At 41.6% G+C, this 16,519-nt stretch overlaps 1 protein-coding gene across 1 annotated transcript in view; it reads left to right on the forward strand.

Moving 5' to 3' along the window:
• khdrbs3 (KH domain containing, RNA binding, signal transduction associated 3) overlaps window positions 1-16,519 on the forward strand; it is a gene marked incomplete at both ends in the record, with an annotated part of 84,086 nt that overhangs the window by 37,848 nt on the left and 29,719 nt on the right. Inside the window, 2 exons of the mRNA XM_079176464.1 lie at window positions 2,636-2,754; window positions 11,105-11,221. Coding sequence (XP_079032590.1) covers window positions 2,636-2,754; window positions 11,105-11,221 — 236 coding nt within the window. The remainder of the gene's footprint in view (window positions 1-2,635; window positions 2,755-11,104; window positions 11,222-16,519) is intronic.

The following is a 16,519-nucleotide window of genomic DNA, read 5'->3' on the forward strand; positions in this document are numbered from 1 at the left end:
ATTTGGATCTGAGAGCAGCTGAGACACATTGGCTTTGAAAGCTTTATCAATCGACTGCATTTCTTTTACTCTTCACATACCACATCAGCATTGTGGGTGAATGGATGGTGTGTATTACATACCATAACAATGGAGAACGAGACTTCTCGATGTGCGTTTTGAATGAGTTCCAGGATTCTAAGGCACTTATTCAATCAAAAAGGTATGCGTAGCGCCTCGCAAACGGCCAAATTACAGCCGAAAGAGAGAAGTCTCATGGAGCTGCAAGAAAGAGGAGAAAACAACAGGCACCGCTTGCTTCAGTGATGTTTAAATCTCTTTCTTTTGAACACTTGGTACGGACTCGGAGAGATGGAGGTGGTTCTCAGCTCACGTCGCCACATTTTCCCCCCACAGAAATCGCGGCACAAACGAGACCTTTTGAAAGAACTGCAGTCAGTCAGTTCACACCAGCTGATTCTGTGCTGCCACGCTCAGATGTTGAGCTCATTTGAAGCTGCGTGTTTTGGCTGCTTATTGCACCTGCCCATTGATTGCCGTGCACTGTTGCCGTTTATCTGGACTTGAAATGCAAAATTTTCTTCGCAGGCAAGTCGGAAAAAAATGGTTCTGTAGGCTTTGAAAAAAAACAAAAAACATTGAATGATTTGAAGTTGAAACACAATCTCACTCACAATCTCCCAATACATCAGAGCCTGAATGTTTTGAGGACAACGCCTGGTGGAAGGAGGAAACTCTGTCTTGGCATGTTGCTAGGCGATGCATTAATATTAATGTTGCCTTCTCTCAGAACGTGTGCACTCTCTGCCCCCCTTGGGATAAAGCGAAGCTTAAAGATATCTCCATCTCACTGGTACCTCTTTTATCCTCGTTAAGACTCATATCAAAAGGTTTTAATTACATTCCGCAGTATTGCTGCCGAGCTTTGTTGAGAAATCACCATCATAGTTTCCAGTTTGCGGTGCTGATATGCTCGGCTTCTGTCTGATCTAGTGTAATTGAAAAATGGGTACGTGGTATATCTGGTCGTGGGATGTGAACATGTTTGAGTTTGTCATGTTTTCGGATCAGAAAAGGGCTTATTTTACCTGAATCTCACCATCACATCTGAATCTGAACCGATCAAAAACAAGAAATCTCTATTAAAATGTGAACTGTAAAGCTGAAGCATCCCAACCTCTCTCTTTTAAATCTTGTTTTTTTAACACCAGAAATACATCTGTGATTGACTTTGCCCTCTGCCTCACCCTTTCCCCTGCTGGGCTTTTAGCTTGGAGTCTTTGTCGTAACCTCCACGCACCTCTCAGCTGCCCTCTCTGCAAAACCATTTTCCTGGCACTGAAACACAGATGTTATCCATCTGATTAAACGGTCAAGGTTACATCTCCAAATGCATCAAAGTCTACCTCTCCCATAAGAAGAACTGTGACAGCCAACATTCTTGGTAGCCCCGAGGTGCATGCTCCAGTGTCCTCGTCATTATTATTTTTCTGTTTACGTAAATTGGCATCTGTGCTCAAATTGAGAAGCATTATTGTGATCGAGACTATAAGCCAAAAGGTTAGATGAATGATGCTGAAGGGATTGCTTACTGTGCCTAAAAGGGTTCAGCAAATCTGCAGACCAACACATATCAAAATGTATCAACAACGGTTAGGATAATTGGTTTCCTGTTTAAGTCTTTTAAACATTAACTGGTTCCAGGTTAGCAGACTTTCCTCTTTTCTCTTGTTTGTATTATTGTAAAGTGAAATATCGTTTAGTTACCAGGTTTCTTTGTTTTGAAGCATTGCATTTGAAGACAACAGTTTGGGCCTTTTGACATTTTTCCTTACATTTCATAAACTAGCGGATTACCAGTTTAAAACAATGGGTTAATATTTTGGGAACTCCGCTCACTTGGTATTGAAACTTATAGGGCTGCATACTTATTTCAGTATTGAATAATCTACCAATTATTAAGTTAATCAATTATTTGTCCATTATTTGTTTGTTTTTTTTAGTCCTGCCAACAGTTCAAGGCCAAAAGATATTAAATTTAAAGTTGGAGCCAAAAATTATTATTTTTTAATTTATGATTAATTACATTTTCTCATTGTCATTCAATCGACTCATTGTTTTGCTCTGATTGTAAGTACGGAGCGTGAGATGGCACATGGCTAGCCTAGTTCAGCAGACGTATTTGAAGCACAGCTAGCCTAGATCAGTCCGAAGTTGAATCTCTGTACAGGAACAATGGTACCAAACATGGCAACCTCACTGTGACTACCAGACCCAGCTGTTTCCACCAACAAATAGCTCCAGCGCATACATACATATATCCATCTTAACCTACAAACTGTTGTTCTTACATGTTTCTTCTTGCACAGTTTAAGACATGTGATGTGAATCGGTGATCTTTTGAGGTTTTCATGGGCATGTTGTTCTGCTAAGCTAGGCTAGCCATGAGAAAGTTATTGATCTTCGTATCTCTCTCTTGTGGAAAGAAAGCGCACGAGTGTGTAACCCAACATGTTGAACTGTTCCACTGGTTGATAATGATCATGTTAGTTGTCACTACAGTCATTTTAGAGTCTTTCATATTTGCTGCTGGTCGACCCCGGCTCATTACTTTTCCCTTTTCCTTCTTTTTCAGAGATTGAAAAAATCCAGAAAGACGAGGACAAGGACGAGGAGAAGTTCATTGACGTCGTCATCAACAAGAACATGAAACTGGGCCAGAAAATTTTAATACCAGTCAAGCAGTTTCCTAAAGTAAGTGCTGTCGTGCCACCGAGCAGAAACTTCTCAGAGAATGTCAAGTGCATAGATAGAGAACTTTAGATAGTGATATTTATAGATAATGAAGCCATCTACAGTAGCTCTGGTTTTGATTTAGATTCCTTACAAGAGCCACTTGAAACTTTTTGTTGACACTTTATGTTAGTAGATGTAGCATATCTGGAGGATGTTGGCTGACAGAACTGGGGTAGGACTATATGAGGGAAGCTACTTCCTGTCCTTCTTCACAATTGTTTTAAGCTTTTGAAATGTTACGACTGTGAAGCCTCTTTCACACACAGCTCCCGGTAAATTACTGGGATAACCTTTCTCACGCCATTTGTGATTTTCACTGTTCACACATGCACAAAGTTCAGGACTTCGATCTTGCGCCTTTTCACACGTGAGGTGGAGGTCGGCGGTACAGATTTACTGAATATCAATGGCGGCTCCCGTTCACACAGGACCTCATAAAAGGAAATGTTTCTGAACATTTCCGGTTTAGACTGCATGAGTGAGAGGGACATAATTCTCACTCTTTCCCCTCATACACACACCTCTCTATTACACTGACCTTGGTCAATGACACATTCATGTCTTGGTATATTAATTTGTCAATGAATATTTATGAATATACGATTCAATGGAATTATCTCACAATGGATTTTATTTTTCTCGAGTGTGCAGTGGATTTCTTATGACCCTTTTTAAGGTGTTTTTCAAGTTCTGGTGGTCTCTTTTTTTTTCATGAATAGCTTGAAGGGTGGGAGTGCGATTGCAATGCAGCACATAAGTCACATGTATAGGGTCCTAGACAGCCGGCTTCGCTATGACCTCCACATGAAGCCGCTTTGAGCGATAACACTGTTGCCACATTTGAGAGCACTTCAGCCTCGCCCACCGCGAGGAGCCTTCACCGGCAGCAGCGTTTATTGGAGCCTTGCGCTCGGTGCATGACAGGGATTTCCCGCTGGGAGCACGATGGGGAGGTTGGTGTAAAAGTGAGACGGCCACTCTTAGACGGGAACATCACTCAAGTTTTCACCTCAGCTCTCCAGGGGGAAGGACAGCGGTAACCTGCAGCGTGTGGATACAAGAAACACTGAACCAATGAAGCTCTAGAGGTGCATTTGGGTTTAATTTGCCCCAAAACATGTTTTTCTGCACAACGACACTATAATTTTAATGACACGCACGTTAAAATCATGCCTGTCAGGCTGTCAGTTTAACATGCAGGGAGTCAAAATTAGTCCAAAAGCAGCTGTTAATTTAACACGTAGCTTTCAAAATCCAACATGCAGCCATTTGAGCTCCGTGAGAAACACATCGTCTGTCAACACTTTAATTTAATTCAAAATAACTGTCACTGAAAAAATGTCCAACACATTTCAGTGGCTATATATCCATATTTAGTCAGGACCTGCTTCAGACTTCAATATAGTCATATGTCATAACAGTTGAACCGAAAACCTTTTGAAAAGTTGATTTTCAAAAAACAAACTCACCCTAGAGTGGACGGAATGTCTTTTTACCTGCTTATCAATAACTTCACTTGTTGGTTTTGCATTTACTCGGAGAAAGAGAGTCATTATATCACCCGATATTGACGTGCACTCTGATGAAGAGCCGGACCCTGAGGGCTGTGGATGTTTGCGTGGAGTGTCATCTGGAGGCTGTTCTAAGTCTCCGAGGTTCACAGCTAAACAGATTTGCTTTGACAGCTTTGATAAGTAGTAGTACTAATGCGCTGTTTAGAGCTCCAACAAGCCACCGAAGGAAGACAAATTCAATTTGTTCTATCTGACAGGTAGCAACGGCAAGAGTGATCGGTCTGACGTGAATGGGTTTTCTCCTGAGCTGCGAGCATCACCTTTGGGCTTCTGGCATTGAAGACATTTTCCAAATAGCCATTTAGCAGCATGTGCAGAGAGGTTAGATCCATCCTCCACAAACATAGCTTTTTATCAGAATGAAGCGGGCGAAGGACGCCACGCAGCAAGTTCCAGGCTGTTGATTCTCTGGGATGAGACGGAGCTGTTCCTCAGCGATGATTTTTAACACCCAACAATGATGAATTTTTAAACTTTCTGAGATTAAAGTGCTGTATGGTGTCGTTCTGTTGTGTAATGGACACTTCAATAGTGGAAGCTCTGCAGCAAACAATGGGCCTCGTTCACTTAAGGAGAGAGTTCTTCCTAAAACCAACTTGTCCTGACATTCACCAATGTTTTCTTAATTGGATTTGTTCTAAGGTAAAAACTAAAATACACACACTCAAGAGCACACTAACGCACAATTGGGCGCAGACAGTTTTGTGCGAAATAATTGGTGGCCGAGTGGAGAGCAGGGCCGTCCTTTGATCAGAGGGTCGGTGGTTTGATCCCCGGCTCCGCTAGTCGCATGTCGATGTGTCCTTGGGCGAGACACTCAACCCCAAAAACTGCTCCCGTAGCTGTGCTACGGTGCGATAGCATCTGAGTTGTAAGTCGCTTTGGATAAAAGTGTCTGATAAATGACTGCAATGTAATGTAGCTGCTTTTTCATTAATTCGGCAGTTTTATGATATTATTTAGATTACAATAATAGTTTAATCATTTATAATAAATATATAAATTACTAATTGTTATAACTAATTATTTTCAACATTCTACAAACAATATGGTCTTTTAAAATACATGAACACTACACAAACTCTTACAATCACATTGATTATTTGATTTGGGAACCAAACCATCCAATAATTAGTGATTGATCATGTATAGGCTTATTGATGCGCCTAAATGTGACAGCTTGTTTTGTCTCCAGTCTGGTGTTCCAGCCTCTTTAGGCCTGAGTTTATTGTAACCCTCTACATTTTTCTTTTCAATTTCTATGTGTGAACGCGGCTTTGAAGTCTGATGCCGTTTTATGGGGATGGGCGCCCCGTTTACCTGCTAATTAGCATCAGCCGGCGCATGTTTTCAATTTACGAGAACAACGGGATTTTGCGGTTTTAGAACATATAATAAATCTGACCTTGACCTTTTTTAAGAATACATTTAGGACGAAACATAGGAAGATCTTGGTTAATGAGGCCCATTGTTTTGTAGAAGCCCACACAGTAGCTCTTTGTATTATTATTTTAGAACAAAACTGAATTGAAACATTGGCGCCAGAAATAGAGAGCCGACGATTTTAAATCATGATTTAACCAGTATGACACATAATGTCACACCTACTCAGCAACTAAAAATACCCCTCCTTCTGAACAAGGATGCACTATCAGCGCTCATCTGTACATTTTGCCCGATCCGTGGGCCCTCTCTCGCAGAGCGTCTTTTGGCAGAAATCACCGCAGGCCATTAGCGAGGCGTAAGGAGTCCCACTGGTTTATTTCCAGTTCAGACTGTGGCTGTTCTCTGTGCTGGGAGCGGTGATTTATCCTTCTGCTGTAGTTCCTGTCCTGCTGTCCTCAGCACAATCACTCTGCGCTGGCTCTCTGTGAGCCCACCTTTCGCCAGGCTCGCAGTATTACATTCAGCAAATGATGAAAAGATCTCAGATCTCCCCCCCCACACACACACTCCCCTCGGCCACCCTCCCCTCCTGCACCCCCTTCATGTTTAGTGCGATTAATCATACATCCTTTCTCTACTTGTGTCTGCTGTCTTTCCAATCATACGCATGACTATTTTTTTGTTTCAGCTGAATATGGTGTAACAATTCCAATTCAGTTTCTTTTACATATTCAGTCATATTTCTTTTCTTTTTTAAATTTTATTATTTTTTTTTTGGGTGCAACTTAACACCACAACAGAGCAGCAGGCCACAACCTGTGATTAAACACATCAGCTTTTATTGTGGTGATTATAGACAGCAGCAGCAGCACAATCCCCTCACACAGTTTAATGACATGAACCAGTGCAAGAGCCCGGGCAGGTTTTATTGTAAGTCACATAATCCCTTGTGATAACTAAAGCATTAGCTAACCCCCAGAGCATCAATCACAGTAGGAGTCAGACAGATTTTGATTCCTGATAAACAGCAGGGATTACAGTTATGTGTTCGGTAAGACTCTCATATTGGGAGGATTGTGCAAACGCATCGGCTGGGCGGTGACGCGTCCCAATGTCCAGATTTAGACTTCTCTGTGACATTTACTGGCGTTACTCAAACAAATGCGAAGCAAATCTGCACGATATCTTCAGTCGGGAACTTAATTAAAATAACACCAAACAAATACCATCACATCATGTCACTCTATTGTCCATAATACTGTCTGAAGTGGCTCGAGACAATGTTTGAGAACAAGTCATAAAAAGTTTACCCATGGCTGATTGAACCTGCTACAAAGCCTGGGGGAAAGTTGTATATGGATATAGATGTAAAAAAATGTAAACTTTAATACAATAATCACATACAAACAGGAACATACATGGAATTTGACCCCTGCATTTAACCCATCCAAAGCATTTTAGGAGCCAGATCGAGCAATATGGTGAAAACCTGATTGAGGCCAGTACCATGTTAGCTATTTTAAATTGCTCTAAATCTAAATCACTACAAATCAAATTGCAGAATTGGAGCTTGTGGGGGCCCTTTGGGATTCTGAGGACCTTGCAGCATTTGCCCGCTTTGCTCAGTCGATAATCCGGACCGTCAGGTTTTTAGCGGTGTTAAGATAATAAGAGATCATTTGATGAAACAGGCGTGGCAGGAGAGATCAAGAAGCCATGTGTTCATATAGTGCACCTCCCCCAAATATCAATTAAAAAAGAAATGTAAGAACATGAATTAATAGAAAGGAAACACTCAGTTTAAGGGTTAAAACATGTTGTAGAAGATGGATATCCAATGTGCAAAGCATGAGGTTGAATAGTGACTGTAAAGAGGTCCGACACTTTGAATCTATTCCAACATCTTTGAGATAGTCAGTTAGCCTTTCATGCCCAAATCAAGGTACAAAAAACGTAACTAGTTTATGTAATAAGCTGGACCAAAACAGTTCAAACTCGGCCAGGACGGAATGATTCCATTGAAATCTATCCTACAGGACATGCATTGTAAGCAAACATTGTTTACAAAATCTGACATGAATTCAAGCACATTCTGAAATTAATCAAATCTTTAATTAAAAGTATGTTTTCAGGCGATGTCGGAGGAGGAGTTTCTAAGGCTGTCCTGATAGATCGGTTGGGTGAGCACATTTTAATGATGCAGTGTGCTGTTTCACAGTCTCATTTCTGTGTCGATACGTCTCCTACACTCAAATATTGAAAGCAACGCAGTAGCGGTTTGTTCTTGATCAGAAAGCCGGCGTTTCTCCTTGCTCAAGCATTTTTTTATCCATCAGTGTAACACTGTTGGTAGACCGACGACTGGGAGATCCATACTAACGCCCTGGACACCGCGTGCGATGCACAACCTGTCAGAAGGATGGAACGGGTGCGCAAGAGCTGGAGTAGTGCGGCGAGAAGTCGGCTTTGTGATCTGGCCCTGCAAATCATTGTTCAAGACACGGCACAGCTCAGTGACCAAGGCTCTATCCAGGTGGAAATGATGGATGCGCAGGACATCGGTTAAACTCAGCACATTTAAAACATTTCCTGACATCCTCTGTTTGCCCCGGCGCTATAGCGCTGTCTCCTTTGATGAACCTTTTGCCAATTTGAATGCATTAGAGGCCGTGTTTGCTTAGATAACTTTTAAATGGAATTTCCCTGACCCAACAATTCGTGTCCTATGGAGTTAATTTGGTGTGCAAATGTAAGTGGAGGCATTGAAACGTTTCAGGTGACGTGCGCAGGACGGAAGTTATCAAAGTCCACACACTCTAATGTGAAGGTGGACATGTCTTACATATTCATTAATTCAAGGTTAGATTTTTGTAGGAGGCTACCTTAGCCCATTGTTGAGTGCAGGGTTGGAATTAGCGCAGTGGGACACGGTTCTTTCAGAGGCAAGGGTGGTAGAGGCACTTGTAAGATCACATCCAGCCACAGGACTTGAGGTAATTATAAAAGTTGAAGGAACATACAGTAGCTGAGAGCTGCTGGAGTTCAGCCCGGCCAGAATGAAAACCAACAGTCACTTACTGCATTAGAGCGAATCACTAAAGCTCGCCTCTCAAATCCCTCACCCAGGAATTGTCAGCAGCCTCCTAATAAGCACTTGGTTGCTGAACAAAAGGCAGGAGAGATATAGGTGCGGTGTAGAACCAAGCTGGCTCCTGCTAGCTAATTGATGACCTAGATAGTTGAGGGAGACAGCTGTATAACTCACTGGTAAAGGAAAACATGGCGAGGGGGAGAAAAGCATCGCTCTCCTTTTGTCTCCCTGACCATCTCCAGCTGCTGGTGGAATTGCGTTTAGCCCGTGTAAAGGACGTACGACTTTGATGGGTGTCTGCACACAACATACCTCGACACAGTAATGCATAACATTTGGGGTTTTTTTTATGGCTAAAAAAGCGGTGACCTTGTGAAGTAATCTAAGCCGGGAAGCCTTTGATAGATGGAGACACGCCAGAGGCGCTCAAGTTCAATGTTAGCTCAAACATGCGCATTATGATAATGTTGCACATTTATATTCAAACATTCAGGAACATGCAGTTCGACAGATTCAGGGAATGTTTTCAACTGATATCAGTAAAGTTCTGATTTCATAAAAAATCTGCATAAATCAGCATAAACTGTATCATTTACAGAATATCAGAATGACGATTCTTTGATGAGTGCATGAGATGTCCTTCTTCGTAGACTCATTTTTAGTACGTTTAAAAACCTCTGGACTTCACTTTGAGAATAATTAGTCGGTTGAACTACTGGATAGATGTTATTGATCGTCTGTTCTCACCTTAAAGTGACACTCCAATTTTACATTTCCAATGTAATTTACTGTCAGTCAAACTTTAGTTACGCAGCACAAGTCATACATCAATGCCACTCAAGTGGTGAACCTAACAAGTTGAAAAGAACACGGGATTAACTGATAAAAACATTTCAAATGTAAAATAAAGTCACGAAACTAGTAATTACTAGTCATGGGGAGTTGTACACTGCCTGTGTCTTCTGTAGCTCTGGAGGGAGCTGTATCAAGTCTGAGAAAAGCCTGACATCACTTAGATAACTGTTGCATTGTGGGAAGTGTCTAGAAGCTTGACCTTGGTGCTAAAACACTCTGTTCTGTTGTTTTCTGTGACCGTTTCATAATATGGGAGTGTAAACAATGTGTTGATATTTGTAATGAGTGAATGAGTGAAATGTTGATGCATGTTGTTCCATATGTTTCCCATCATGTGTTTACTGCCATCGGTCTATGACATGACAAAACACATCTTTAAGTAATCTGATGAATGAGACGTATTGCCCATGCCCTAGAAATTACACAGAAAAAACACTTTGCAAGGGCATAATTTCCACTGGGGATGTAGATTATTGTCTCCTCCCCATCCCTCTCCCCGCTTTGACTAAATCAGTCAAATTAACAAAGTGTCCAGCTGCCAAAATTCAGAGGGAAGAGAAGACTTTATCACCTTCAGGCGTTGGACTCCGGGTAATTCAATTTTAGGAACAGCAGAGTTTTTTTAGCACTGGATTCCACCTCTCAGGCAACAAACAGGTGCAGACTTCTCCACGTCATTGGTGGAGGCTGTTGGGGCTGAACTGCAGGCATTTAATCCATGCTTTTATTTACAGTCTATATTTCCCAAACAATATACTAGAATGGATGCAGTAGATATGTTTATTCATATGAATTAATTGTATTGCATATTTTATTCTATTCATAGTCTTATTTGTTTGTCTGTGACACGTTGGTGCCTCGCTGCTGTCTAAGAATTCTGTCTCATTACTGTTGAAACTGCACTGAAACATGTGACAGTAAAAACCTAAAAGGACTCCTCCCCTTGTTGGAAAGATGATGACAGTCAATTTTAACTACTTGACAACAAAATGATTCATTTAAGAAGTATATGAATATGTGTAAATGCAGGAAATAGCATTCCTTTTTGGGGTTGCGAACCTCTGACTTCGTTGTGTCCTCCCTACTTCTAAACAAAGCTATCCACAGAACACACTTGTGAATTGAAAGCTTATTTTATGCTAAGCCTTTCCCTGCCTGAGTCAATCGCCGGGCATCTTCCTGCACTATAAAACCATGAGCCATGAAAAGGTGACAGAGTGAACCTGGGATAAGACGTCTCACAGAAATGCCTCCACACTGATCCTATCAAGGCGCGACAGGAAAAAGCTGCTGATAAGTTTTCATTAGCTTCAGTCGCTGCTTGAGCAAAAGACTTGTCTTTTTGCACTTTATCTCAAACACACAGATTCTGACTGATCCGCGCTCTCACTCTCTGTTACAGTTTAACTTTGTCGGCAAACTCCTCGGGCCACGCGGGAACTCGTTAAAGAGACTACAGGAGGACACTCTCACAAAGATGTCAATTCTCGGAAAAGGATCCATGAGAGACAAAGAAAAGGTAACGCCCCCGACTGTTATTGAATTCTTTCCTTTCACTCTTTTTACCTCCACATCATTTTATTTTGGCCTGCTGCTGTTAGCCTTCCACATGGTTGGAAGTGGAGGTTTGACCTTTAAAGTTTAGAAATAAAACTTTTCATGTAAGAGGTCCAATGAAAATCCAACTAACATTTGGATGATCTGACAAACTAATGCATCGACACAAAGTGACTCTTGTTCCAGCTGTCCTCAAAGATTCCAAAACATTGTTCACTTTCCATGTTGCTTTGGACAATAAATATGAAGTTCTTCATTCATGAACCATGCTCCATTAATGAATCATGAAAACTGTTAAAAAGGAATTAGATTCATTGTTTGGTCATTTAAATGTCTAATGTTCAGTTTACTGTCATAGAAAACTGAGTTAACAAGAAAATATTCACATTTTAGAGTCTGGAAGCAGTGATTTACTTTTACAGTTTTTGCATAAATAATTTCTTTAGTTATTAAGAGACTCTCAAAATTGTTGCATTTGATTTTCTGCTGGTTGACTATAATGTATTAATCATATTTGTATTGTTTTATTTGTTTTGTTGAGTGTAATTTTCTAAAGCCATGTCTTTGTTGAAATCTGTGCTAATCTGCAGCTTTTGTATATGATTTAGATAATTAGTAATCCAATACTTTCAGAACCTTAAAGTCTTAAAAATATCATCACATGGAGAAACTTCTATCATTTAGATTTCTGTACTCTTCATCTTATGTAGCTCTTTGAATTGAATAATTGATAGCTGTGAGCAGATCAACCATACTACAGTTGAGCGACAGCTCATGAGTCACATGCAGCTTTGAAAAACAGCTCCAACTTGAAAACAAAATTCAAAAGTTTACGGAAATGGGAAGGATCTTGGGGATCACCGTTCAAAGCCTGTTCCCTCAAAGTAAACAAAGTACAGACTGCAGACTGCACAAATGACAACACTCTAAATAAATGGCTTTGTTTTCATATACGCTCCATCCCAAGATAATAAAAAGAATGCATCAGTATGATTTGAACTTGAATGAAAAGTTTGTAGCAAAAAAAAAGGATGGATTTTCTGAAAAGACTAAAACTTTCAATTTCAAACTCATGTCAGTACATAAGAAAAGGATATAAATGTCGTCAACGGCGGCTCTTTAGCGGCAGAATTGATTGCAGACTGGACCGGCTAACGGAGAATAAATCTTCTTCTCTTGGCCTGTCTGCATCTTTCCTTCTGTTTGTCAGGGTTGATGTGTTGGTGCCGATGATTCTCGCTATCATATACAGCACATTCTTTTTGATTACTGCGCCGGCTTTGATGGTCCAACTCCTCTGGAGTACCTGAAGAAAAAGATCTGTCATGGAGATGTGCTGACCTCAGCAGCCCTTACCTGTCTGCACCAGCCCACGACAGGATTTATGACTGACAGCTTTCTGTCGGGGACGCTCCGTGCGGCGCCGCTTCCTCTTCTTTCTTTTTTTTGGGGGGGAGGGAAGAAGGACACACCTTCGCTACAAAACTGCTACTTTATCTTCAGCTGGTTGCTGACTTTTCTGTTTTCAGCTGCACAGCATGTGTCATCATATTTTCTAGCATTTGAAATTCCTCGTGTAGGTCACGGGGCTGGTTCACTGCAGAGCAAAAAGACGGATCTACTTTCAAGACTTTTTCAAGTCAAGGTGAAAGAAAGCTGGCTTTCCATTCCTGAGGCATCATGTGAGGAACTGTCGCCTAAAGGGACACGTTTCTATGTACAATGATGAAACACATACCGAAGACGTCAGGTGGAAATGCATTTCTTGCTTCTCTAGAAAAATACAGCATCGCGGTCGGAGGATGAAACTGTGCAATGTTCAGTACTTTCCCTTTAAAGCTCTTACATTTTGGCGGCGGCGCTGCAAAGAGCTGAGATAATTGCTCAAATATTTGCTGCTGCGGGACCTTGATCTTGTGTCGACAAGAATGGGAGGGCGGAGAGGTTGAAAGGCACCGAGCTGTCGGAGTCTCCACCGCCTGGTTATGGCACCTCGGTTGTCCCCGACGCTTTCAGAGCAGGATGACATAAAGGCAGTGGTGTTTCAGCGCCCCCCCTCCTCGTTAGCGCCGTGATTAACTCATCCATTTTCCTCCCTGGGACTTGTAGTCCCACTTTAATTTTCCTGATAGACATAACAATCACTTTGATTCACTTTTGGTGAGTCCTGCATCGGGTTTAATTGCGAGCTGAAATACCTTCGTTGACTGAGAGGACTGCTCTGTATGTGTAAGAAGTCCGGCACCAAGAGAATGAACCTAGCTTGCGAATAAATTTCATTTGAGTCTATTATTATTTGAAGAGCTAGGAATGATATAATTTAAACCACCCTAACAAGCCTTTAAATTACGGTAGATAAAGTTCAGGGTGATATTTTATTGTGCTCACCGGTTTACACACCGGTTTACAGGCTCACTAAGTCAATCGATTGACATTGTCAATAGCTGTTCAGTTGTTATTTTGCCTCATTGTTTTATTGTTTCGTCATTGCCTATGTCTTAATCACTCTTGTTGCTCTGTCCCGTCGTCTTTTGCAAATTCTGGTGGGGGAGCCGTCTTCTCTTTTCCTTTCTCTGGATTTTATTTTCATCTTCCATGAAGGTGCTGCTGGTGTTGGTTAGATTTGACAAAGCCGTGTACAGCAGACTGTGTAGGATTGTAAGACTGCCTTTGTGCATGTGTGATTTATTTGGATTAAATTATATAACTGTTGGCTAAGTGGAGAGCAGGGCCCTCCTTCAATCAGAGGATTGGCGGTTAGATCCCAGGCGCCGCTAGTCGCATGTCGATGTGTCCTTGAGCAAGACACTTGACCCCAAAATTGCTGCCGTAACTGTGCCTACGGTGTATGGATGTGAATAGTCTGATGGCAGGTGGCAACTAGCCCCTGCCATCAGTGTGAATGGGTGAATGATGATAAGTAGTGTGAAAGTGCTTTGAGTGATCGGAAAGACTAGAAAAGCGCTGTACAAGTACAGTCCAATTACCATTTTACCGTTTAACAGTGGTAGCAGCTCTGTAGACATCAATGGCTTTAATCACCATTTCACTTCAACCGAATGAAGAGCAGTAATTGGTCAGCAGGTAGAAAAGCTGCGGTTGAGGAGATTGGACATATAAACTGGTTTCAGTGCTTTAAAAACAAATGAAAGGATCTATAAATCAATTCTGTATATTACTGGTAACCAGTGAAGGGAGGCCGACCTCTCTTGGGACTGGTGAGGACGAGCTGGTGGATTCCTTCAGATTGTAAGTATCAGTGTTGATGATCAAAGCTGCGCAGTTCATATCACAGATTGTTAGAACTTGACCCATTTTTCCAACATCTGTCCTTAATTTCACTTGAATGTGAACGCTCCGAGCTCGACACTATTCTTTGCGTCTGAGCTCCGTCTGCAGGAGCGCCTGCGTCCACGGCGCTCCGGCCCTCTGTTTCCAGGGTGAACGGCTTTTCATAAGCAGATTTACAGGAGGAAAAAGTGGGAGGAAGATTCTGCCAGTAGATATGAAAAACAGACAGCTGTAATCTCCCACCGTGGGCTGCTTAGCTGCTACAGGACTCTGCTGGATCACTGATGCTTCTTATCAGCGCTGGGGGAGGAGTCCTCGTGTAGGAAAACTGCTATTATATTATCATATGCAAATGTCTTCACACATGCAGATTGGTTTCATACAGAAAGAGATATCCACTAGGTATAACATTGGGGATGTAGACATATAGATATATGACATGTTGAATAGACCTTATTAAGGATGGAAAAGAACACATTTTTATCAATTTAAGAAAGTCCTCAGATGACACATTCTGGGTTGTATGTTATTGCACACAGTAATGTTTGTTTTTTTAAATCTTCTTTTTCTTCATGCAAATATACCAAAGAACACATGAAAGGGAAAGAGAGAGCCAGGTCTGCAAGCACTCGTCTCTTTCTAACACCGTGCTTACACTCCCCGCTCGACACCGGCAGCTCCTGCAGCTCCGTCAGCGCTGGTGCCATGCGCTAAGGAGCCCTCTGCTCGTAAAGCGCAGATTTATCGGGGAAATTAACATATCATTAACATACCACAGGCACTCTTAAAAGAAGGTTGTTTATAATTAGGTGACATCAGAGACACTGGCTTGCATTGTGCTGGAGAGGGAGAAAGTGAGGAGGAAGTTGCAGCCGCTGGAGAGAGGCCCCGGAGAAGACTTTTTCTTTTTTTTTGTTGAAAACAAGAAACTGGGACGCCAAACCTGTTGTTTCCTTTGTGTAATGTGGTGGGAGACATTTGGGGTTTTTGGTGTCCTATTTCTTGCCATCAATAACATTATACTGGCCTGCTTCTGTCGGGCCTGAATGGCCTGTGCAACCCCTCACTGTTTACATGGTATATTCTTCTGTTGCAGTCTAAATTAAATGTGCTTCTGCAGACAAAAAGTTATGGCATGTGCTCTACTTTTAGTGGTTTTAGTATACAGTAACTAAACAACAAATACATGCTCTTTTAGCATATAACCACACCTGTTTAACGCTAAAAATCTGTAACTTCGACATGTTGACGCCACGCCCCCTGTGGCATCGACAGGTGATTGGATTGATGTTGTAACTAAAGCAAAAATGGCGAAATTGTTGTCAGTCACTGAAAAACTTGATGCTTTACTCCAACTAGTGAAGTGAGATACTACTGAGTTGTTTAATGCAATGCACGAAAATAAAGATGTCATTGGAAATGCAAGTCTGGTGCAGCAGTTGTTTTGAACAGACTTCATTGGCGGTGACAGCCACAACATGTCTGACCTGACAAGCTGATCGACATCTTGGTATCCACATTATGTTTTGTAAAACTCTTAATCAAGACAGTATTTTGAAATAAGGGCACCAAGGATCAGCTATAGACGGATGGATGTTCGAAACATAATGTCCTCTGTCCGAATGACATTTCCTGTCATGCCATCAGTGCGGCTCCATGTTGGTTAGTCAGTTCATCACTTTGCTCTGGACTGAGATAACTGAGCAACTGTTGGATGGGTTGTCATGAAACTTTTTGACAGACATATGTGGTCCCCAGAGGATGTACCCGAACAACTTTGGTTACCCCCTGACTTTTTCTTGAGCATCCCCTTGATGTTGACATTTGTGATTTTGAATGAAATATCTTCATTTAATGACATCCCCATCAGCCAACAGCCATACTCTGAGATCTGTGAGGCTGTAATCATAGTGAAGGGAACCAAAATGTCAGATTGATACACCAAAGTACTGGTCAAAATGTGACCAAT

This window comes from Pholis gunnellus (assembly GCF_910591455.1).
Source record: "Pholis gunnellus genome assembly, chromosome: 16".
Taxonomy (NCBI): domain Eukaryota; kingdom Metazoa; phylum Chordata; class Actinopteri; order Perciformes; family Pholidae; genus Pholis; species Pholis gunnellus.